The sequence below is a fragment of the Jaculus jaculus genome, chromosome 9 (assembly GCF_020740685.1).
Source record: "Jaculus jaculus isolate mJacJac1 chromosome 9, mJacJac1.mat.Y.cur, whole genome shotgun sequence".
Taxonomy (NCBI): domain Eukaryota; kingdom Metazoa; phylum Chordata; class Mammalia; order Rodentia; family Dipodidae; genus Jaculus; species Jaculus jaculus.
This window is the reverse complement of record NC_059110.1, coordinates 123,443,271-123,465,887: the sequence shown is the minus strand read 5'-3', so window position 1 is coordinate 123,465,887 and position 22,617 is coordinate 123,443,271. Positions and strand designations below refer to the sequence as shown.

At 56.0% G+C, this 22,617-nt stretch overlaps 2 protein-coding genes across 12 annotated transcripts in view; one reads left to right on the top strand and one right to left on the bottom strand.

The window, feature by feature from the left end:
* Positions 1-6,037, top strand: part of Tmem94 (transmembrane protein 94) — a 41,915-nt gene extending 35,878 nt beyond the window's left edge. For 7 of the 9 annotated variants that reach the window (XM_045158126.1, XM_004655182.2, XM_045158130.1 and 4 more), the window contains 15 exons: positions 74-291; positions 1,061-1,242; positions 1,330-1,468; positions 1,712-1,827; positions 1,962-2,061; positions 2,364-2,472; positions 2,680-2,869; positions 3,112-3,189; positions 3,470-3,555; positions 3,791-3,872; positions 4,136-4,284; positions 4,368-4,462; positions 4,554-4,647; positions 4,784-4,954; positions 5,321-6,037. In XM_045158126.1, coding sequence (XP_045014061.1) covers positions 74-291; positions 1,061-1,242; positions 1,330-1,468; positions 1,712-1,827; positions 1,962-2,061; positions 2,364-2,472; positions 2,680-2,869; positions 3,112-3,189; positions 3,470-3,555; positions 3,791-3,872; positions 4,136-4,284; positions 4,368-4,462; positions 4,554-4,647; positions 4,784-4,954; positions 5,321-5,393 — 1,882 coding nt within the window. In that variant the 3' untranslated portion in view covers positions 5,394-6,037. The remainder of the gene's footprint in view (positions 1-73; positions 292-1,060; positions 1,243-1,329; positions 1,469-1,711; positions 1,828-1,961; positions 2,062-2,363; positions 2,473-2,679; positions 2,870-3,111; positions 3,190-3,469; positions 3,556-3,790; positions 3,873-4,135; positions 4,285-4,367; positions 4,463-4,553; positions 4,648-4,783; positions 4,955-5,320) is intronic. The other 2 variants (XM_045158124.1, XM_045158131.1) reach the window with 1 other exon arrangement.
* A 279-nt stretch (positions 6,038-6,316) lies between these two features.
* Caskin2 (CASK interacting protein 2) lies at positions 6,317-22,038 on the bottom strand. Of its 3 annotated transcripts, none has more exons than XM_045158132.1 (20): positions 21,920-22,038; positions 20,309-20,800; positions 15,171-15,222; positions 14,576-14,673; positions 14,054-14,199; positions 13,859-13,954; positions 13,643-13,773; positions 13,392-13,500; positions 12,942-13,050; positions 12,720-12,814; positions 10,844-11,105; positions 10,609-10,730; positions 10,453-10,522; positions 10,272-10,360; positions 9,923-10,033; positions 9,747-9,848; positions 9,500-9,638; positions 7,877-9,349; positions 7,567-7,789; positions 6,317-7,201 (listed from the first exon to the last, which is right to left on the bottom strand). In XM_045158132.1, exons 2-20 carry the CDS (start codon positions 20,400-20,402, stop codon positions 7,111-7,113), a joined length of 3,612 nt encoding a protein of 1,203 aa, XP_045014067.1. In that variant the 5' UTR covers positions 20,403-20,800; positions 21,920-22,038; the 3' UTR covers positions 6,317-7,110. The 3 variants fall into 3 exon arrangements, with proteins under 3 accessions (XP_045014067.1, XP_004655240.2, XP_045014068.1); XM_004655183.2 differs by having other exon boundaries at positions 10,462-10,522; XM_045158133.1 differs by lacking the exons at positions 20,309-20,800; positions 21,920-22,038 and adding an exon at positions 15,354-15,468.
* Positions 22,039-22,617: the final 579 nt, after the last annotated feature.

Below are 22,617 nucleotides of genomic sequence, written 5' to 3'. Positions count from 1 at the left end.
CTGGCCTGCTGCCCTTCTCATAGTCTTGTGCCTCTCAGGACCACTCGCCTTACTTCCTCCCACTTCCCTGCAGAAAGAAAGTGCTGGATTTCTACCAGCGTGCCTGCCTGTCCGGCTATTGCTCTGCCTTTGCCTACAAACCCATGAACTGTGCACTGTCCTCTCAGCTCAATGGCAAATGCATTGAGCTGGTGCAGGTGCCCGGCCAGAACAGCATGGTCACCATGTGTGAGCTGCCCAGCACCATCCCCATCAAACAGAACACCCGCCGCAACAGCTGGAGTTCTGACGGTACTAAGGGCTTCTGACTCCACGGAATGGCATCTCCCTGGGGCTGGTGAGCCCAGGAGCAGGAGGGCTCCAGAGTCCATGGCATCACTTGTAGCAGATGGTGCCATGTATAGTGCACAGGAGGAGCTGGGATGCCAGTGTGGTGCTTACTAGCTGGTGACATGAGGAATCCTTTGGTTTTCTCATCTAAAATGAGGCATCTCTTGTACTCTCCTCAGTTTTCTTGTGATGTTCAAGGGGGTTAATGTCTAAAAAGTACTTTATTAGAAAGTTATAAAACAGTGCATTTACAGAACATTAGCCTTTTAGAATTAGACAAAAGCCTAGATCCAAATTCTGCTAAAACAGAGACACTCAGAATGTACCACCTGCCTCTAAGCGGGCACCCTTGAAGGGATCTTGGAAGCATGCAGTGGAGACCATGTGTAGAAGTGCTTGCAGAGGGTGGGAGCATCCCCCGGCCTGCAGCAGGCTGGGCAGGAGCAGAGCCGGCCCGCCTGGCTCCCTAGGATGGCCACCTGACTGACAGTACCTTTTATTGTCTTTTCTCCTGTGTCTGTTGGCTCTTTTATGTATCTTGGCTGTGTGTGCATTTGCGTGGTTGTGTGTGGTCCCCTGGGGCCCATGTGCTGATTGATTTGGGTGAGGCCTCTGTGTGTGTGGCCCTGGGCTATCTCTGGAATCTGATGGCTCCTCCTCATCCTGACTGGGCTGTCCTGGTTGTCTTGTCATGTGCCGGCTGGCCTTTGTGTCTTGTGCCTGGCTGAAGAAGGGATCGGGGAGGTGTTGGAGAAGGAAGACTGCATGCAGGCCTTGAGCGGTCAGATCTTCATGGGCATGGTGTCCTCCCAGTACCAGGCCCGGCTGGACATCGTGCGTCTCATTGATGGGCTGGTCAACGCCTGTATCCGTTTTGTCTACTTCTCATTGGAGGATGAGCTCAAAAGCAAGGTAGGGAGAGCTCTCCCCTTCTGTCACTGCTGATCCTTTCTCCATGGACTTTTGGCCTATATAGCTATTGCCATCTGTCTTTTACAGGTATTTGCAGAAAAGATGGGCCTAGAGACTGGCTGGAACTGCCACATTTCCCTCACTCCCAATGGTGACATACCTGGTTCTGAGATCCCTCCCTCTAGCCCCAGCCATGCAGGCTCCCTCCATGATGACCTTAATCAGGGTGAGGGCAGCTGCTTGGAATGGGGATGGGGTGGGTGTGGGAGGGTCTCCTCCTGGGAACTACAGCTAGGAAGCCTCATATAAGTATACTACCTTGGGAAAGGGCCCCTATATCCCTGTGGGCAGCAGCAGTGGGCAAGGAGGAGTGGAGACCTGGAGTCAGGAAGTTGTGTGCCACCTTCAGGACAAGGAAAAGCCTCCTTAGAAGGCTGGCCCAAGGTGAGGGATACACTTTCACTTCCAGTGTCCCGAGATGATGCGGAAGGGCTCCTTCTCTTGGAAGAGGAGGGGCATTCAGATCTCATCAGCTTCCAGCCTACAGACAGTGACATCCCCAGCTTCCTGGAGGACTGCAACCGGGTATGATGTGATCTGTCTCTTGTGCCCCTGAAGTGCCCATAGCTGGTTCAAGAAGAGAAGGGCGGAGAGAGGGCAGGTAAGTGCAGGGATTCTGCTCTCCATCCTAAGGCTACTGGCATTTCTGCTTTCTCCAGGCCAAGCTGCCCCGAGGCATCCACCAAGTGAGGCCCCATCTGCAGAACATTGACAACGTGCCCCTGTTGGTGCCTCTCTTCACTGACTGTACCCCTGAGAGTGAGTGGTGTGGTCCTCACTGAGCTGTGAGGGTTGGTGCCACTGAGGCTCAGAGGGATGAAGTTTCCCAAGCAGGGAGTGGGGGAACCTGGGATGGGGCTGACGGGGTATCTAGTGGCATGGCACTGGCATGCCCACTCCATGGAGTCAGAGGTGACCGTGTTCATATGATCATGCTGCTGGGTGGTGGTGCTCTGAAGAAGGGCCAACTCCCTGCTGTGTCCCGCTCTTCTGGCTGTGGATCTTCACTGGTGCCCACACAGGGCTCTGCCTGCCTGACTCTATCCTCCTGCTGCCTGCAGCCATGTGTGAGATGATAAAGATCATGCAGGAGTATGGGGAGGTGACCTGCTGCCTGGGCAGCTCTGCCAACCTGAGGAACAGCTGTCTCTTCCTCCAGAGTGATATCAGGTCAGGGCCAGAGCTTGGGGTTGGTGGGCTGACCTCTCTCTCTGTCCTCACATGGGCCTGCAAGTAGCTGGAGGCATATGCCATGGTTGATCTTGACCTGGCTGGGACCAGACACTGGGGTGTGGTGGAAGGATGGGCTGCTTGGTCCTTTGGAAGATGGGGTCTATGCGGAATGAGCTCATGGGTGGCTTTCTCTACACCAAGCAGCATTGCCCTGGATCCCCTGTATCCATCCCGCTGCTCCTGGGAGACCTTTGGATATGCCACCAGCACCACCATGGCCCAGGCCTCGGATGGCCTTTCTCCCTTGCAGCTGTCAGGACAGCTCAATAGCCTGCCTTGCTCCCTGACCTTTCGCCAGGAGGAGACCATAAGCATCATCAGGCTCATTGAGCAGGTGAGACTCAGGCCTGTGGAGGGGGGAGGGCTACAGGGGTTGCTTGGGGCAGCTTCCTGCCTTCCTCTTGCTTCCTGCCTTCTTGTCTGTGGGAACCACGCGAAGCTTCCCCAGGCAGTTGGACTTGTCTCTGCTCCTTCCTCACAGGAGCATCCTGGGCATGTGGCTCTTGGCTAAAGCTTGGCTGGAGGGCCTCACCTATGGGCAGGTCTGAGCCATAATCTGTCCTTCTCGGTCCCTAGGCTCGGCATGCTACCTACGGCATTCGTAAGAGCTTCCTTTTCCTGCTGCAGTGCCAGCTGACCCTTGTGGTTATCCAGGTGAGACAGGGCCCGCACAGGTATTGACCCTCATCACTTGCTCCTTCAGGTACAGGACAGTTGAGTACCTGAGGAAGGAGTTCGGGGTATTATCATAGCCAAGGGGTCCCCAGAGCCTCTGTCTACCCTGAGCTTTTGGAGATGATTCCATTGGTAGATGTCTTCTCTCCTCCCATCTCCTCTCAGCTAGAATTTCTGTTAGGGCAAGGGCAGGGCAGCCCTGGGGCCCTTAAGGTCATATTAATTTGCTCATATCTACTTGCTTTCTTTCCTGGCCTAGTTCCTTTCTTGCCTGGTCCAGCTGCCACCACTCCTAAGTACCACAGACATCCTGTGGCTGTCCTGCTTTTGCTACCCTCTGCTCAGGTGAGAGGTCTGGCAGCAACTTTGTGCCCAGGCAGATGGGGCTGGGGTGTCAGTGGGTCTCCCAGGCAGGATGGCTTAGGGTTTGCCTTCTCTTGTAGAGACACTGAAGCAAGATCCCATTGTCTCATTCCACCCATCTAGCAGGCTTCACCTCACTCAAGGCTCTCTAAAGACTTTCCCTTGAGAATTGGCAAAGGTGCCAGTCACAGTGTCTTCACTCACTCTTGCCTTTCAGCATTTCTCTGCTGGGGAAGCCACCCCATAGCTCTATCATGTCTATGGCAACAGGCAAAAACCTTCACTCTATTCCTAAGAAGGTAAGTACGGCACACGAGAGGAGCCGTGCTTCTCAGAGGAGCTGAGGGCTGGGGCTGGGAGTGGCTTAATCTGGAAGGTTCTGTAGAGGTCTGGAGTGCTGATCGTCGGCTTGCGGAGGTGGCAGTGAATGGAGTGTGGTCCCTGGGCCTCACCTGCCCAGCCTGACCAGTGCTGAGAGCTTGTTTAACGTGTGAAGCCTGACCAGGTACCGGGCCTGCTGGGCTGCTCACCATGGGAGTAACCGTCCTCCCTTGTGCCACAGACCCAGCACTACTTCCTGCTCTGCTTCTTGCTCAAGTTCAGCCTCACCATCAGCTCGTGCCTCATCTGCTTTGGCTTCACACTGCAGAGCTTCTGTGACAGCGCCCAGGCCCGCAACCTCACCAATTGCTCCTCAGTCATGCTGCGCAGGTGGGCGGCCTGAGGGAGTCCTCTCCTGCCCCGCCCACTTCTCTGAGCTTCCACCAGAGGCTGACTCTGTTTTGCTTTGGCAGCAATGACCACAGGGCCCCGGCCTGGTTTGAGGACTTTGCCAATGGCTTGTTGTCTGCCCAGAAGCTCACAGCTGCCTTGATTGTCCTGCACACTGGTGAGGGTTCTGACTGAAGGTTGGGGATGCCTCAAAATGGGAGGCATTGGGCCAGAGGGAAGTCTGACACCCTGTCGGCTATTTTTTCTAGTCTTTATCTCCGTTACCCATGTGCATCGCACTAAGCCTCTGTGGAGAAAGAGCCCTTTGACAAACCTCTGGTGGGCAGTGACTGTGCCTGTGGTGTGAGTAGCGCTTGGTGGAGGGGGCTGCGGGACAGGGCTGGGATTTCGGGAGGGAGGGAGACCAAGGTCCAACAGTCATCTTGGTGAAGAAAGCAAGATGACGTGGAGTTCACACAGGGCTGTTCTCTGCCCACAGGCTCCTGGGTCAGGTAGTGCAGACAGCTGTGGACCTGCAGCTGTGGACACACACGGATACCCGTGTCCACTTTGGCCTGGAGGACGTGCCTCTGCTGACATGGCTCCTGGGCTGCCTGTCCTTGGTCCTTGTGGTGGTTACCAATGAGATCGTAAAGCTGCATGAGATTCGGTGAGCTGTTAGCAGGGCACTTCTACTGGGGCCCAGGCTTGTTCCTTAAACTTGTTACCTTGTTGGCATCCTGCCCCACCCCCTGAGGGTTTATGCCAACCTGTTGTGTTTGGTTTTGGTACTGAGGATTGAACCTAGAGCACACTCCACCACTGGCTACATTCCTGCCCCCCCCCCACCTTTTTTAAAATTTTTATTTTGTGTCAGGGTCTCTAAGCAGAACAGGCTGGTCTTGAACTCATTCTGTGGTCCAGGCAGCCTTGAACTTGTGATCCTTCTCCCTCAGCCTCTCAAGTGGCTGGCACATAGGCTTTAGCCTCCAAGTGCAGTTACCAACGTGTCTCTTTTTATCTCCTGTTCCACCAGGGTTCGCGTCCGCTACCAGAAGCGACAGAAGCTACAGTTTGAGACTAAGCTGGGCATGAACTCTCCCTTCTGAGCCATTGGCCATGGCGGCCATAGTTGCCTGGTTTCTCTGGGCTAAAGCCAGACCCATTCCTGAGTCTGCAAAGTTGGTAACATGAATGCTTCAGGGTTTGTGTTTGTGTCCTGTGGCATTGGAGACCTGGCTCTGGTCACTGGCGACCAGGAAGAAGCTAGCCCAGGGCCTTGGCTTGATAGGACTACCCTAGCTCTTCCCTGGCTCTGCCAGGGGCACTCTTGAATGTATAACCTCAGGCACTTGGCAGAGGGGCTCTTCGTTCCCTCCCTCGTGGGACCCTTGGGCCTCTCACCTGGTGCCCTCTCCTTCTGCATCTATGGCACAGCATGGGGGAGCCTGAGCCTTTGTTGAGGCATCAGCCACTGCTGTGGGAGATGCTGTGTCCATCCTACCACCCACACCCTGGTCTTCCTGCGGCAAGGGCCTGGGTGTGGCACTGAGGAACTCCTCTCCCTCTGGGCCTGAAGATGGAGAAGAGCCCACCTCACCTTCAAACCCCTTCCTGTGCCTGCGCCAGCCAGCCACAAGGCAGCCGTGGGGAACATAGCCCAGGCTCCCTGTGGCCCTGCCCTGTTCCTCATTCTGGGAGTTTTTACTGTCATGTTTTTTGTTGTTGTTTGATTTTGTGTTTTTTTTTTTTTTTTTTTGTTTGTTTTTTACTGGAAATGAGCCTTTTGGGAATGAATGTTGACTGGTTTATATTAAAATTGTAAATTGCTTAAAAACCTGTGGCCAATCTATAAAGCAACCATAGCCCCCCCCCAACCCACCCTTGGGCTGAGGCACTGAGTGGATCCTTGAAGGCAGGGAAGAGGACATTAGCCTTCCTCCCTCTCCACTGGTGGGTGCCCTCAGGTCTGGCTGAGGGGAGACTGCTGGACTTGGAGGAGGTCTGCTGCACAGATCCAAACACAGCCCAATCACGTGGTATGGCACTTTCATTAGTGTTAGTCGGGGGAAGAGGTTAATGGTTACAGAGCCTGGGCCTGGGCCAACTGGATGAGGCCTCTAGCTAGAGGTAGGCAGTGGGTGCTTCTGTTGTTGTGTAAAGGCCTTCCTCCACTGCATCCTCTTAAGCAGTTAATAGATAGAATAAATTCCTTTTAAAATATAAGCATTTCTGTCTGCTTGAAAAATAATATTTACAGTTGAAAAAGTTTGGACATTGGAGATCTGTTAATCTCACTGCCTCCCAGTATGGGCTAGCAGGAGCAGGGACAGGAACTGACGAGCATGGCCACTCCCTGGAGGACAGGCCTCTGCTGTGTATTTACATATCCTATGTACACCTGTGGGGAGGGGACCAGCCAACTGCACTGCCTCCTCGGCCTCTCAGAGCACCAGGGCAGCTTGGCAAGGAGCCAGAGGCATTCCCTTGGCACAGGGACTTGAGACACCGGGCAGGAAGGTGTAGGAGTACCCCAGAAGCCCTGTCGTTGCCTCCTCCTAGAGGAGAGAAGTCCTCACCGGGGTCCCTGGCCAGTGGCACGGCTGTGCAGCTGCAGTCTCCATGGGAGGGGCTTGGTCATCACACAACAGAGGCCCTCAGCTAGTCAGGTTTGGACAAGTCCCCTCAGCTACTTCTGGCGCGGGATACTTCAGCCCAATCGGCCAGCTGCCTCTTCCTTGGCTGGTAGAGGCCTCTTCCATGATGGGTTACAGGTAGTGAAGGCTGGCAGGCCACTGTGGACACGGAGTCACAGGCTAGTCTTGCTCAGTCTAGCATGGCATCCAACTGGTCAGCCAGGGCATCAAACATGGTGCTGATGTCATCCAGAATGTGTTTGGTGGAGGTCCCTGGGGGGCTGGAGGGAGGCGAGGACTTGATGAGGTTAGGCCAGTGCTTGCAGCCCGCTGGCGCGGGGAAGGAGCCGTGTGAGCCTGTCTCTGGCCCTAAACACTTAGTATCCATCCATCTTTTACTGTTCACAATCCCCCTGATAGCTGGGGTCACCATCTCTTCCTGACAGATAAGTTTACTGAGGCTCAGGGATAAGGGACAGTCGCTAGGAATCTACAGATCAGATCTAGGCCACTTGAAAACTTAGGCCCTGACATCCCCTTAGAAGCCGAAGCCTCTGCGTGCAGTGCCTCCCACCAGTGCTCTCAGGACCCAAGGGAGAGGCTGTTCCCACACCAGCCCTTTCTCCCTCCCCAGAACTCGGCTCACCCTTCTCGCTGCTCAGCACCAATGCTCTTCTCAGCGGCCCTCAGTGCAGCCGCCAGGGATGAGCTGGTTTGCTCCAGTCTCTGTTGGGCCCGGCCTGGGCCCGCAGATCCAGTGCTCTCAGGCCTTGGAGGGGGCACTGGGCGGGGGCCAAGCCGGGGAGCCAGCTTTGGGCCAGAAAATGCCAGCTGGGTACAGGCCACAGACACAGGCTTTGGTGCTGTTCCTGTAGAGACAAAAAGGTTAGCTTGTGACTTAGCCAGACATGACACTGCAGAGTGCCTCCTCCCTCTGTGCAAGTCTCCCTTCCTACCTGCTCCAGGCACCTTGAGGAGGGTGGCAGGGGCCGCTGCTGGCTCAGTCTCCACGCTCAGCCGGCTGCCTGTTGAGTTTTCCACAGCCAGCCCAGCGCAGGGCCCTGGAAGCTCGGGGGGCTGTGCTACGGGGCTCAGAGGAGGGGCTGGGGCTTCTTGAGTTGGAAGGCTGCTGGGCTCAGGCTGAGGGGGGCTGGAGGAAGCTGAGGGGGACTCACAGGGGGTCTGGGAGGCCAGGGGGCCAGAGGGGCTGGGAGTGTCACCCACCACCCCGAATGCCAACAGTGCAGTCTGGAGCGGCTCTCTCTCTCTGCATTTAGGCCTCCGCTTGACAGTGTCCGATTCTGTGAGGTTGAAGTCAAGGCCAGGGGGCACAGGTGTCTCTCGGGATGGGGGGCCAGCTGGTTTTGGCCGCTGCTTGATAGTCAAGTTACCTTCCTCTGCGAATGGCAGCCCTTCCCCTGAGCTGCCCCGTGATGGGGGTGTCCCCTCAGGGCCAGGCTCCTCCTCTTCTGTGTCTGACACAGGGCCAGCAGGGGTGGGAGGGCCGGGGGGCTCTGAGGGGCCAGTTGGTTCACTCAGTGTTCTCCTCCGGGGCCCTGTGACCCCTTCCTTGGACCCTGTGCTCCCATCCAATGAAGACGGCTCCGTGGGACCAGAGACTGAACTGAGGCGCTTGGGGGGTGGAGGCGGGGGCCCTTTACGACGGGCCCGGAGGGCAAAGGACTGGCTGCGAGGGGTCCCTCGAGTTGGGGTCAGGCTAGGACTGGTCCGAGTAAGGGTGCTGCGTCCCGGTCGCCGGGTAAGGGTGGCATAACTGCCCAAGGCACTGCCCACTGACCCTTCGGCCTCTCCCACAGACTCACCCTCGGCAGGGCCAGGGCGGCTCAGGCTGTGGGACCGGCGCTTGGGCCTGGGTGGGTCTGGAGGAGGGGCTGGGGAACCAGCCAAGTAAGAGAAGGCCAGGGGTGCACCAGGAGGTGGTCCTGAGGCTGGGCTAGAGGGTGAGCCCGGGGGGTACATAAAAACATAAGGGGCAGATCCTTGGCCAGGAAGTGGGGAGCAAAGCTTAGGGGGCCTCTCTGTACCCTCTGGGAGGTTCCTTTCCTGTGGGGCGCTAGATTCTCCAACGCTGGGCTGGGGGACAGGCTGTTCCTGTGAGTGCCCAGAGCCCCGTGAGCGTGCGCCGATGCTCTCCTGGCTGGGAGAACGGGCAGGAGGAAGGGGCAGTGGTTCAGGGCCGCCCCCTGCCATTGCTGCCTGTAGCTCTGGGCTCAGCTCGCTGCCCTGAAAGGTGAGGAGGCGTGGGCCAGCCACAGTTGGAGCGTCCCCATTCTCTAGCCCTTCAATGGCCATCAGCTCTGGACCCCTGGCCGGCCGGCGCCCACCTTCACCTAGGGCTTCGCCCTGCAGCAGGCCCCGGCGAAGCTCTGCTAGTCGCTTCACGCCCAGCATGAGCTTCTTCTGATGCCCTGGGGGAAGGGTAGACAGAAGCACCAAGGTGAGCTGGATCCACGAAGGGTCATCCCCGCCACCCAGAACCCGAGATTTTCCTTTCTCGTGTAGATGCCAGGGGCGTGGGGCGGAGGGTCCGACCAAGGAAGCCTCAGGGCAGTCCTTACCTAGTTTGTTGACACCAATCTCCTGCAGCTCCTCCCAGGTGAGATCGGCCACCAGCCCCATCGAGTCATAGCCACTGCTCACCAGCTGTTTGTGGTACTGTGGCAGGCCCAGCGCACACAGCCACTCCAGCAAGTCCATCTGGAAGAGCGCCACCATCAGACGTGGCCTTCCCCAAGCCAGAAAGGAAGTGCGCCCTCCAGAGACCTAGGTAAGAGACTTAAGTCCCCACCCTGGCCACCTGCTCACCGGGATATAGTTGGGAAGCCACTCGGCGATGCTAAGCTGGGCAATCTCCGAGGCAATCTTCTTCCTATGACCAGGCTTGGTCACTCCGATGGCTGTCAGATCCTGCCACACAGAGCACAGGCATCAGGACCCTCCTCTGCCCACGGGGCCTTCCACTGGCTGGTTGCAGCGCCTACCTCAGGTGTCATGCGACTGATGGTTGGCACGTCGTAGCCAGCCTGCAGGAAGTGGGCAGTGTAGCCCTCCAGCTGGAATTCACTTAGCCAGTTATGAATGGCCTGAGCATCCTGTGGAGGTAGGGGAGGGTTTGGGGGTGAGTAAGTGTGTATGTGTGTGTGCACACGAGCATGTGTTTTGGGGTGATGGTGGGTGGGGGAGGCAGCGTGAGCTGAGCCTGCTGAGGAAAGGCTCTTCCCATTGGTCCCCGTCTCCTCAGGGGCAGGGCCTAAGTGGATATAAATCCATTCTAAAGTCCTTCATGGTCCTTTAAGGCCCAAAGGGTATCTGTCTCCAGGGAGACCTCACCTTTCCTTCCAGCAGCTGCTCTGGCCTCACATCCTGGGTGAAGACCTCCCCAGAGCGGTAGCTGGCCAAAGGGCGGTGGCTCAGGTTGTCTTCAAAGGGTGAAAGAAATGGAATCAGGGGTGGCTGGAAAAGACGCCAAGGTCTCAGCCTCCTCCCGGGCACCAGTACCAGCTCCACTCACCCTTCCTACCTGCCAGGGATGGGCTTTGCAGTCCCACTCGCACCTGGTCTTCACTGGCCGAGGGCAGTGGCTGGAGACAGAGAAGGGGCCCTCTTAGCATGTGAAAAACTGGCAGAGGGTAGGCCCCTGCCCAATGCCAGTGGCCCGCTCTCCTACCTGAGCGTTTTCAATAAGGAGGCCAGTGCCATGGCCATTGGTGCCCTCGGAACTCTGCCCGCTGCCAGCACTGCGGATGCTGCCCACACTGTCCTCACTGCCCACACTATTCCTGTCACCTGCTGCAGGGGGCAGAAGCACAGGGGTCAGAGCCTCAGTTAGCACTGCTAACAGCTGACTGGCAACTTGCCAGTGCCCAGTGAAGCCCTCTGGATGTGTGTCGGGGGGGATGTACCTGGGCTGTCAGGGCTGAGGCCCATCCGAGGGAGCTGGCCATAGGTAAGAGAGTGCAAGGGGTCATCAATGGGAGGCTGTGGTGTCCGGGAGAAGCCTGGCCGCAGTGGGGTGGAAGCAGAGGGGAGACGGGACACGGGGATGCCCACCCGCTTGCTGACCACCTCGACGATGCCAGGGGGAAAGTAGCCCACACGGTCTGTGCCCCTTTGACTCTCATGGATGTGGCCTTTCCAGCGGCCATCTGGATGTTGCTCAAGCACCTATTGCAGGTTGTGGAAAGAGTGGTCACTTACACCAGGCAAGTGATGGTGGCTGTCCCTGTAGTCACAGTCCAGCAGGCCAGGTCCAACTCTTCCCCACGAAGCTTGCCTCTAATGCCTGTGGTGGCCCATGTTTGGCCCCTGCTGCCAGCAGCCAGCCCAATCCCCTTGTGCCACAGTGGGTACAAGCAGAAGCCTGTGTTTCAGTCTTAGCTCTACTGTTTGCTTAGCTGTGTTACCCTGAACAACTCACTTAAACTTCTCTAGGCTTTTGTCATCTGTACAATATGATAATGCAGGGCTGGAAAGTTGGCGTAGCAGTTAAGGTGCTTGCCTGCGAAGCCTAAGGACCCATGTTCGACTCTCCAGGACCCACGTAAGGCAGACACATAAGCTGAGGTAAGCACACAAGGTTGTTCATGTGCACAAGCAGAAGCATGTGTCTGGAGTTTGACTGCAGTAGCTGGGGGCCCTGGTGTGCCAATTCTCTCTCTCATACAAAAATGTTTCAAAAAATGGTGCCGGGTATGGTGGTGGCGCATGCCTTTAATCCCAGCACTGGGGAGGCAGAAGTAGGAGGATCACTGTGAGTTCGAGGCCAACTTGAGAGTACATAGTGAATTCCAGGCCAGCCTGGACTAGAGTGAAACCCTACTTTGAAAAAAAAAAAAAAAAAGATAATGGGGAGCTGGAGTGAGGTCTTAGTGGTTAAGATGCTTGCCTGCAAAGCCTAATGATCTAAGTTTGATACTCTAGTACCTATGTAAAGCCAGACACACAAAGTAGTGCATACGTCTGAAATTTGTTTGCAGCAGGTAAAAACCCTGACATACCCATTCTCTTTCTGCTTACAAATAAATAAGTTAAAAAAATACATTTTAAAAAAAGATAATGGGGGCTGGAGAGATGGTATAGTGGTTAAAGTGCTTGCCTGGGAAGTCTAAGGATCCAGGTTCAATTCTCCAGTACTCACATAAGCCAAATACACATGGTGGCATATGCATCTGGAGTTCATTTGCAGTGACTAAAGGTCTTGGCACATCCATTCTCTCCCTCTTTCTCAAATAAATAAATAAAATATTTTTAAGAAGATAATGGTGGGCTGGAGAGATAGCTTAGTGGTTAAGCACTTGCCTGTGAAGCCTATGGACGCCGGTTGGAGGCTCAATTCCCCAGGACCCACGTTAGCCAGATACACAAGGGGGCACACACATCTGGAGTTCATTTGCAGTGGCTGGAAGCCCTGGCATACCCATTCTCTCTATCTGCCTTGCTCTCTCTCTCTCTGCCTCTGTCTGTCACTCTCAAATAAATAAAAATGAAAAAAAAATTTAAAAAAGAAGATAATGGTAACTACATTGCCTAGATTTGGAAAGAATTAAATTAGAGAGTATATAAGGACAGGTCAGCAGGTACCCAAGTAAGTCATAACAATTGTTTTCATTCTCTCTCTCTCATTTTGGTTTTTCGAGATAGGGTCTTGCTCTCATCCAGGCTGACCTGGAATTCACTACATAGTTTCAGGGTGGCCTCGAACTCACAGCCATCCTCCTACCACACCACCATGCCTGGCTTTGTTTGCATTCTCAAGGAATGGCTATGGGGGCCCCTCACCGTGATGACATCTCCTGCTCGAACATTGAGAGCCGTGGGATCATGGAGGTTCCAAAAATCCTTGAGTGCTCGGACCTTCAGGATCCCTGACGCCTCTAAGAGGAGGGGCAAGGCAGGCATCAGATAAATGTCCTGATCCTCCTGGTCTCAAGGACAACCCCCTTCTTTCACTCAGCCCTTATCCCCCATCCCCACTGGGTCTTCGTCCTCATACACACTCACCCCGCAGTAGCTGCTTGATTTCGCGGCTGGCCTGGGAGGTGGTGAACTGGTTCACGATGTCCAGCGCTGTCTGGTTGTACGTATTCCGGATGTTCACATCCACACCTCCCTGGGGTATATGGTGTCATATGAGCATATCCTGAGCACTTGGCCTGTCGCTTTTCCTCTAATCCTCCCAGCCACCCAGAAGGGAGTACTGTTATCAATTTCAGATCACACAGACGATAAAATAGAGTTTTAGAGACCAGGTCAAGAATGAGCTAATAAGAGGCAGACTTGGGATCTGAACCAGTTGGGTCTGCTCTCCAGCCATGTGGCTTTAACATCAGTCAGAGGAAGCAGGCCCTTTTGTCCTGCTGCCCATGCAAAAATGCCCAGGCCTCCCCCGCCGGTTTTGGCACATGATGGAGGCTCTGTGTCTGCCTGACGTGACCAGGCTCCCACACCCACCTCTAGGAGCAGCCGCACCACCTCGGTCTTGCCGTACAGTGCAGCCTCGTGGAGTGCCGTGCCGGTTTTGGTCTGGCGGTTGATTTCAATCCCAGCTCTCAGGAGCTGCCTGTGGTGGGCAGGGGGTGAAACTGACTACTGGGGGGGTCAGAGACTGAAAGCAAGGATGAAAATGGCAGCAGGTGGGCACCGATTAAGCACCAATGAGCCCACAGAAAGGGTTGAGAAATTGGGTGAGTCCCCTGGGATACCTGATGACTTCTCTGTGACCATTCTTGGCAGCTAAGTGCAGGGGTGTAGTGTAGTTGGGGTCACATGGGTCTTTTGCTTCTCCCTCCAGCAGAGCCACGCATAAATGGCTATTCAGTAGCAGCTGGGCCACCTGTAGTACCCTGCAGTCAGTCAGGGCCTCCTCCTGAGACCCCACAGATATCTTGTACCCAGGACCCCAGGTCTGCCAGCCTCACCTTAAGCCGCCCGAATTCACAGGCCAGGTCCAGGGGTGTTTTCTTGGCTTTGTTGACCAGGCATGGGTTAGACTGGTGCTGGAGGAGCATTTCTGACTGGAGGGGTAGGAGGAGCCGAGTAAGGGGGTCTGGTCTGCCAGACCCAGGCCCCGGCCTGGCTCCCTGTCCCCATGTCCCTGGGGCAGGCTCACATACCACCTCATAGTGCCCATACTGCGCAGCCAGGTGAAGAGGGATTTGCCCGTCCAGCGAGGCAGCATTGACGGCAGCAGAGGCCCGCAGCAGCAGCCTCACAGGCTCCAGGCGGCCCTGCCAGGCTGCATAGTGCAGGGGACGCATGCCTAGCAGGAGGAGGAGTGGGGTGAGAGAGAGGTCCTGGGCTGGCATTGGTGAGGGGACCTGGGCAGCGTATGCAGCCGTCCTGGCTATGAGGCTTCCCCAGGTTTGGTCAGAAAGAAATGCAGAGATACAGGGCTGAAATCAGAGTTCCCACGGTAGCCACACGGGGATGACCTGGAAACCTCAGGACAGGCCAGTGCTGTGACCTCTCTGAACCTCATCTGAATCATGGGCAGTAAGTACCACCCACTTCTCCCAGAATCAAAGCCTGAGAGAAGGGACCCCCCGTATCTGTTAGTATCGTTATGTTAGTTCTGGTCTCAGGGGCTGGGGTGGGGCCCTGCCTTCCCCATGTTGGAGGGCACATTGGGACCTCACCATTGCTGTCTTTGATGTCAACAGTGGCTTGAGCCTCCAGCAGCAAGGCTATGAGCTCTAGGCTACCCCCCAAGGCAGCATGGTGGAGAGCGGAGAATCTGGCGCAGTGGACACAAAGTAGGGGGTGTCAGCACGTAGTCTCCCCCCCCGCCCCCTGCAAGTCCTGGTCTTCCACACCCAGGCTCATTCTGGGGGCCGGCAGTGATGGGTTACTTGCCCCCCTATGCCCGCCAACCCTGCCGTGGGAGCGCACAGCAGCCGGGCCACAGCATGAAAGGGCTTAGTGTCTCAGCTGAGAAGCCTGTTTGTCTGGCGTCCCCCCCAGCTGGCCCAGAGGAGGGGGCCGTGGGAGCAGGAGCCCAGAAGCTCCTATCCTCCAGGGAGAAAAGGGGCCCAGGGGGAATCTGACACAAGTGGGCCCCTCCCCTCACTCAGGGCTAACTCTATAGGCAGGTGGGTGGGCAGGATCCCCTCCCTCCCTCTGGCCCTCCACAGGCAGGCCCTGGAGATCTTAGTAAATAGACTTCAAGGGCCTAGTCTGAGTGGAAGGGAGTCTGGCGGCCCCAGGACTCTACCCCTAGCCGTACACACTCACCCATCAGCATCTTGATAGTTGACATTAAGCCTCTTCGTGGATCCAAGGAGCTCTGGGGGGCGGGGGGGGGGGGAGAGAGGAGGCAAGGGGGGACGCAGAGGCATCAGGGTACATGACATCATGTGTACTCACCCACACCTTTACCTGGCATTCTCTCCACCATACCTTCCCAGACCAGCTGACCTTTTGGTATGCAGAAGAGCACCTGGCCCATGACCCTTCACTGGTCCTGTCCCTGTGGCTCCCGGACTGACTCATGGGCTGGCAGCTCACGGGCACTGAATGCGAATGCGGGGAGCCACTGCAGCACTGGCCTGGCACTTCCCTGGGGCCCCAGCCCAGCTTGTTTATAGAGCCAAAGGGGGTGGGAGGGGGCACTGGCATGACGCGCCTTCGATGGGACAGGCCCACGGGGTGCATGGTTGGCATTCCTGCCTGAATGGCTCAGGGAGAGAGTCACATTGTCCTCTTAGGCTAAGGAGAGGGGGATGGGGTAAGGAGAGGGGCCCTGGGTACTTAAGGAGAGGAGTTGCTAGAGCTAGGCCCCAGGCATCCCTGAGTGAAACTTGGTGGGCAAGGCAGCACCAGACATACCTACACTGGCCCTAGTTCTGCATGTGCCAGCCTTTAAGTGTGGGGCAGGTCATTTAACCTCTTGGGCTATATCCTCTGAAAAGGGCTGACCCCAGAACCTGTCCCCAGGGGTGCTTGTCTCTTGTCACCTACAAACTATGATTTAAAAAAAAGTCATCAAGGGGCTAGAGAGAGGGCTTAGTGGTTAAAGTGTTTGTCTGCAAAGCCAGAGGACCCTGGTTCAATTCTCCAGGACACAGGTAAGCCAGATGCACAAGGGGATACATGCATCTGGAGTTCGTTTGCAGTGGCTGGAGGCCCTGGTGCGCCCATTCTCTCTCTCCCTCTTTCTCTATCTCTCAAATAAAAAAAAAATATATATTTTAAAAATCATCACTTAGCAGTCCTTACTATACTAGGCTATCTTACAGCAAGAGGGGCATTGTGTACCCAGATTGTCCCCCTGGATCTTGGTGGGTCTCTGGCTACCTGGGGAGCACCCACTGATTCAACACCCACAGGCTCTGGTTCAGAGATCCAGGGCCTGGGCAGAGGAGCTGCGGGCACTGCCTCCCTTGGGCAGGATGCATGCAGGTGAGGGTCCAGCAATAGCCAGGCCATGTGGGAGTGGTCCTTGTGGTATGGGGGAAGGAGGAGAAAGCCTTGTCATAGGTGGCCCCTGAGTCTTGCTAGAACCCACCCCACTGGGAAGGGGGGGGCCTTGCTTAGCCCAGCCTGGGCAGGGTGCCAAGCATGCTGGTCCAGGCCTGCCCCTCAGGCCCTGGTGGGCCCCCAAATACCCTAGCAGCCTGGGCAAGGCAGGGCCTCATTCCAGCAGGGAGGGAATCAGGGATGGGGAGGGAAGGGACAGGGCAGAGCTGAAGGACTCTATACCACAAAGGCAAGTACAGAACCACGGACAGAACCACGGAGGGTCAGGGAAGTGAAGAGGTTTGGGTGTGGGGGGACATTGGGAGGAAACAGATCCCAGTTCTCCTCTCATCCCTTTTGAAAGGCCCTGTAACACAGAACCATTTGGGGCAGGAGAAAGAACAGAGCTCAGGAAGCAGGAAGTGCATGGTTCAAACGAGGCTTTGCTCTTCCCTGTCTGGGTGACCTTGGCTGGCCAGGGCGCTGCTCTCTCCGAATCTCAACCAACAAGACAATGAGGTCCACAGAGAAGAGACTCAGAGTCCTTCAGCCAGCCCACCCTTCTGTGAGCCTGCCAACGGACGGTCTGGGATGGGGCAGCTGGATGTGTCCCTTCCGGAGAGGAGCAGACAACGTGGACTGGAGGGACACAGGAACAGGGGCAGGGCCAGTCTGGGTGGCTCTGTTCTTTCTAGAACAATGGCCGGAAAGGTGGTAAGGGAGAGGTTCAATATGACTGGCCCTGGGTTGGAGACACCGGCAGGAGGGTGGAGGGTCCTGGTTCCTGGCAGTGGCTCCAGGCACTTCCGCTGCTACCCAACCTTCTTCCCCAGCCTGGCTCTGAGGCTCTGTCACCACTCACTCAAGCCCGAGCAAAGGATGTGAGCTCAGCCAGCCACCCCAGCCCATGCATTTCCTCTGGCCATGGAAGGAGAGTTCCGAAAGGAGGTGGGGGGGGGGAGGGAAGGAGCAAGGCTGGGGCAGCAGCATCCCTCCCCTCTCAGCCACCTGTTCCTGAAGGACCTGGGAGGGGGTTGGAACGCAGGTTTGACATCAGAGGGAAGAGGCTGAGGGAACACTAGCCACTAACTAGAAACTTCTAGACAGCCTGGCAGGAGGGATAAAGGGATGCTCAGGGCTGGAGAGATGGCTTACTGGTCAAGGTACTTGCCTAAGGACCCAGGTTCAATTCCCCAGTACCCACAATAAGCCAGATGCACATGCTGGCGAATGCATCTGGAGTTTGTTTGTAGTGGCTGGAGGCCCTATCATGCCCACGGTCTCTCTCTATCTGCCTCTTCTCTCCCAAACAAATAAATAAATTTTTTTTTTTTTTAAGGATGCCCAGGCCGGGCATGGTGGTGCACACCTTTAATCCCAGCACTCGGGAGGCAGAGGTAGAAGGATCACCGTGAGTTCGAGGTCACCCTGAGACTACCTAGTGAATTCCAGGTCAGCCTGAGCTAGAGCAAGACCCTGCTTCAAAAAAAACTTAAAAATAAAAATATGCCCAGATACTTCCCTCTGGCAGTTTTTTTGCTGCTCAGTGGCATGGCAGGCATGCTCATCCCTCTCCGAGAATGACATTGGAAACTATAACTTTGTCATCACACAGTCCCAGGCCCTTTCTGATAATTTTAAGTTGGGACAGGGGGTTCCAGGGAATCTAAGCTCTTCAAGCAGAGCCATGCCTAGGTGATTGTGATATGCACAGAAATCAGTGGAGATGAGCACAGGGCACAGGGGGAGCACCCACACAGGTCTATCTCCAATTCTCCCCACAGAATCTGTGACCTTAGGCAGGTCAGTAACCTTTGGGTGTCACTTTCCTTATCTGTATACTGGCTACAAAAATTCCTATCTTACAGGGAAGCCAGGGGGTAACACTACTTCCTAAACTCATTAAGGTTTGTAAAGGTCACCTTGTGATCTCATTTTTGTCACTAGCTGAGTCTTCCTGCTTCTCAAAGGACAAAGAAGGGAGGCATGGTGCCAGGGACTCACAAGAAGGTTCCAGCCTGTCATCCTGTACCTGTACCCTATGCAGGTGAGTCCCCACCTTGGACTGATAGAATGGAAGGGACCTCTTCTTCCTAGACATTGGCTACGTGATACAGGAAACCCTCTTGGAACCTCTAAGCCTGACGATAGGTTCCCGCCACCAGGCTCTGACCCCTCCCATTGCCCTCCAGTGGGCCTCACTTTGAGGCAGCAGGTCTATGAGGCCAGCAGCAGTGTGACCAAGGCCCCATTGGGCTGGTGTCCAAGAACAACACAGAGGTGAGAGAGAGGGAGAGTGGTTCCCACTTAGGCCTGAGGCCCTCCCTTGGGAATCTCCTCATCACTTTCTTCCTGCCCTGTTCACCCTTGTCCAGTTCCCCAGGGCACAGGGACCTCGGCCCACAGCTCCATCTTGGGCTGGAGTCCAGCATGTTTGGGTTCCGCCCTGCAGTGCAGGTGGGTGCACGCCATTAACGTCTTTCCTTTTGGCAACCAAGCTCCAAGGTGTGGGTGGGGATAATAAGATGTCTTCAGGTAGCCTGGGGACTTCTTCCTGTGCACAGGGCCCAGGTGTGTCTTGGGGTTAGAGCCCTAGTGCTCCAGAGAAGACCCTCCCCTCGGGAAACAGCTCCAGCACTAGGACTAGAAGCAAAAAACACTTGCTAGTCTAGGATCTCAAGGACTCGAGCCCAGTGGCTTCCTGAGACAACCCAGAGAACTCACCCTGAAGTCCAAGAGCTCTATTCTCCTGGGGGAGGGAGTCTCACCACAGGGAGACCTGAGAGATGGGGCTCAGTGTGGTTATTCATGCAACCATCCCACACAGCCCTGTCAGGGTTAGAGTCCTCAACACATAGAAACCTCTATAAAATGAGTTTTGGTCACACACTCCCAAGGAACACAAGCAGATAAACCACGGGGAAATGAAATTTAGTAATGGTCAGAAGGTGTTGAATTTTTCTTGAAAACAATTCTCTTTTGGGGCTGGGAATATACCTCAGTGATAAAGCGCTTGCCTAACATGTGTAAAGCCATGAGTTCCATCTCCAGAACACACAAACAAAGAAACAAACAACATTAAAAAACCAACCTCTTCCTTATCTTTTTTTTGGTTTTTGAGGTAGAGTTTCACTCTAGCCCAGGCTGACCTGAACTTCACTATGTAGTCTCAGGGTGGCCTCAAACTCACGGCGATCCTCCTACCTCTGCCTCCCGAGCGCTGGGATTTTTAAGGTGTGCGCCACAATGTCCGGCTCCTAACCCCTCTTTTTTTTTTATTTTTATAACCCCTCTTTTTAAAAAAAGATATTTTAGACATCCTCATTAAATTTAGGCATAACCACAGATACTCTGGTTGAAGTGTGCATACGGGATTGTGAGTGGGTACAGCGCTCTATTCAGTCTTTCCCAATCCATAGCCAAAATCCCATTGTGCCAAAAAACACATCTGAAAAGCCACCTCCTTAGCAGGCAACTCCAAGGGCTGAAGGTTTGGTCTGTTTTGTTTGCCCCTGTGGTCCAGAGCTTAGTTAGGACACAGCAGCACAGTCCACAGTAGGACACAAATGGCACCTAATAAATAGGAGCTGATCAAAACATGCGAATGAACGTACTTCAACTCTTATTTTGCTGTCAAGACCTATGTGCCCCGGGATGATAAGAAACTTGACTAGAGACACTCAACAATACAGGTGGGAAGGGATGGGTGTGCGGGGGGTGGGGGTGGGGGTGGGGGAGAGAAGGTTCCTACCACCCTCTCTGGCTCTCCCACAGAGGCACAGCTAGACAGCCCTCCTTTCACAGGTCAGGTCTGCAGACCACAGTGACAACCCCCCCCCCCCACAAGCAGCTCTTTGTAGCTTCATTATACAGAGGTGGGTCTCACCTGGATGGTGACCCCACCAAGTACTCACTTGTTTTTGCAGCCTTGACCTTGGCCACCAGTTTTTGCACACAGGTCACATCTCCATTCTTAACGGCAAGGATCAGGTCCTGTTCACGACCCATCCTGGCCACTAGGCCAGGCTCTGGGCTCAGTCCAGGGAGAGGCAGGGAGACTGATTCAACTGAGTGTCAGTGAGCCATGCTTTAGCCCCTTGGAGGGCTCCCGGTCCTGGGGGAGCACATCTGGGGTCCTACACAGTGGGATCGTTGTCAGGTGCTGATATATTCCCTCAAGGTGCTCCACAAACTGCCACCACAAGCAGGAAAGCCAGTCTCGGAGGGGGTAGAGGCTATGTGGAAATCTGGATGGAGATCAGCCTGCAGCTTCCGACTGGCCTGGGATAGGCTGGGACTGGGTCCACCAATCTTCCTGGGTTGGCTCACAAGCACTGATGCCTGCCCAGAGAGCAGTCAGCATTCCCTTGAGAATCCGACAACAGCGGTGGACTAGTCTTGGGGGTCTGGAAAAGACGTAGTGCCTTGGCTCAAGACTGGGCCACAGATGGGAAACAGGACACAGGGAATGAGCAGGACAGGACCTCTGGAGCGCTCCAGTCCAAGGAAGTCGTGGAGGGTTTGAGCTCATTAGAGTGGGGAGGGAGCCACTGGCATTCCGGGAGGGGGAGGCTGAGTCACTGGGGCCCCAGGCAGCACCTCAACCTTGGACAGGAGGGGCCCTGGCAGCACGACACACTGGGGCAGGCAGGGCCAGCAGCCCATTCTCCACAGCCCCAGGCTCTGACACCCACAGACAACTGGCAGGCCAGGAGGTGGGGCCTGGGAGGGTGGCACAGGCATATGGGCAGGGGTCACTCCTGGTCTAAGGCTCCTGTCGCCAGATACCTACTACGTAGGCTTCACTTTAATAGGTGGATTCCCGAGTCCCACTGAGGTTTAGGGGTAAAGTAGGGGGCTTATGCCCTCCATTTCTGGTAGCTCTACCTGCCGGACAGAAAAGCTGTACTTCTACACCTGTTGCTGACCTTTCGTCACCGCTTGTGTGGGGTGAGGGAGAAGCTGGGCAGAGAACCAAGCCAGAGGAGGGGCACTGCTGGTCAAAGGCCCCTTGAAGCCCGAACCCGAAACTATAACCCCTGGGCTTCACAGCAGAACATCTCAAGTCAGTTCCTCGGTGCTGGCGGATTTGTAAGCAGTCTTGTGGCAGGGGCCCCGGGCAGGCCTGGGGCCCTGGTGGGGAACCTCTCATTCCCCAGAAGTCCCTAGACCAAGCCGGAGGTCACTCCTCCACGGGGCCCGCGATCCACGCAGTGGGAGGGCGCTCCTGGCAGTGCCTGGGGTCGCCTGGCTCCCCCGCCCCTCGGAATGCCCCTCCAGCGTCGCACAACCGCCCCCCCCCCAGCCGAGTCCAGCCCAGGCCGAACCCAGGAACAAAGCAGCGAGAGGGACTCAGCGGGGCCAAGAGTTGGAGGAATAGATGCGGGAAGGGGGGTGGGATGAAAGAGGGGGCGCGAAGAGCTCGGAAGGAGCGGAGAGATGGAGGCACTCGTCGATCCCGCATGAAAAGTTAGTCTGTGTCTGCCCCAAAGGTGCTGACCCCATCTCAAACCCCGCAGTCTCACCTCTCCCGGATGCCCCCGCCGGGGGTCCGGCTGGTTCAGTTCGGTCCCTGGCACACTGGACGCTGGCTCCCACTGCCCCCCCCCACCCCTTTCTCCTCCTTTTCCAAGGCCGGCTCAGCGCCTCCCGCAGGAAATCCCGCCCCTCCCCCCTCCCTCCCGCCGGATCGGGAGCTGGGGACCGTCCCGGCCGCTCAGTCTGGCTGTCAATCAGAACCCAGGGGCACACCCCCATCCGTGCCAGGCCCCGCCCACCCCACCCCAGTCCGGGCCAGGGGCACGGAACGAATGAGCGCATGCGCGCAGGTGAAAATGATGGGGAGGAGGGGCGTGGAGGGTGGGCGAGGCTTGGCACCGCTCTATCCCGGTTAGGGAATCTGGGCTAGTAGTCTAGACCGAAGCTATCAGTGTGACTGGGTAGGAGAGAAGGCATGATGTTTTGGTTTTAAAGTCCTCAAGACCTGACTTGGGGAAGCCCCCTTCCTCTTTGCCCCATCTTCTCCCGGGACGCCCGTAGCGATCCCCATCCGCAGGGCCAGTCTCAACCTCACAGCAGCTGGCTGGAGCAATGGTGCCACCTCGTGGTCAGTTCTAGAGCGACCTGCGGTGTCACGACGGGGACCCCAGCCTCGAGGAGGTGCTATTGGAGGTCGGGGTGGCGCTTCAGCACCAGCGTGGGCCGGACAGCGCCTACCCCCCTC

Excerpts from the sequence above, each read along its gene's own strand:
- Caskin2 (XM_045158132.1), bottom strand. The coding sequence starts at position 20,402 with ATGGGTCGTGAACAGGACCTGATCCTTGCCGTTAAGAATGGAGATGTG. Across the intron at positions 14,674-15,170 it reads AACTATCAAGATGCTGATGG|ATTCTCCGCTCTCCACCATG; the intron begins GTGAGTGTGTAC and ends CCACTGCGCCAG. Across the intron at positions 7,202-7,566 it reads GGTGCTGAGCAGCGAGAAGG|CCCCCCAGGGACCTCCACCA; the intron begins GTGAGCCGAGTT and ends GCCTCCCTCCAG.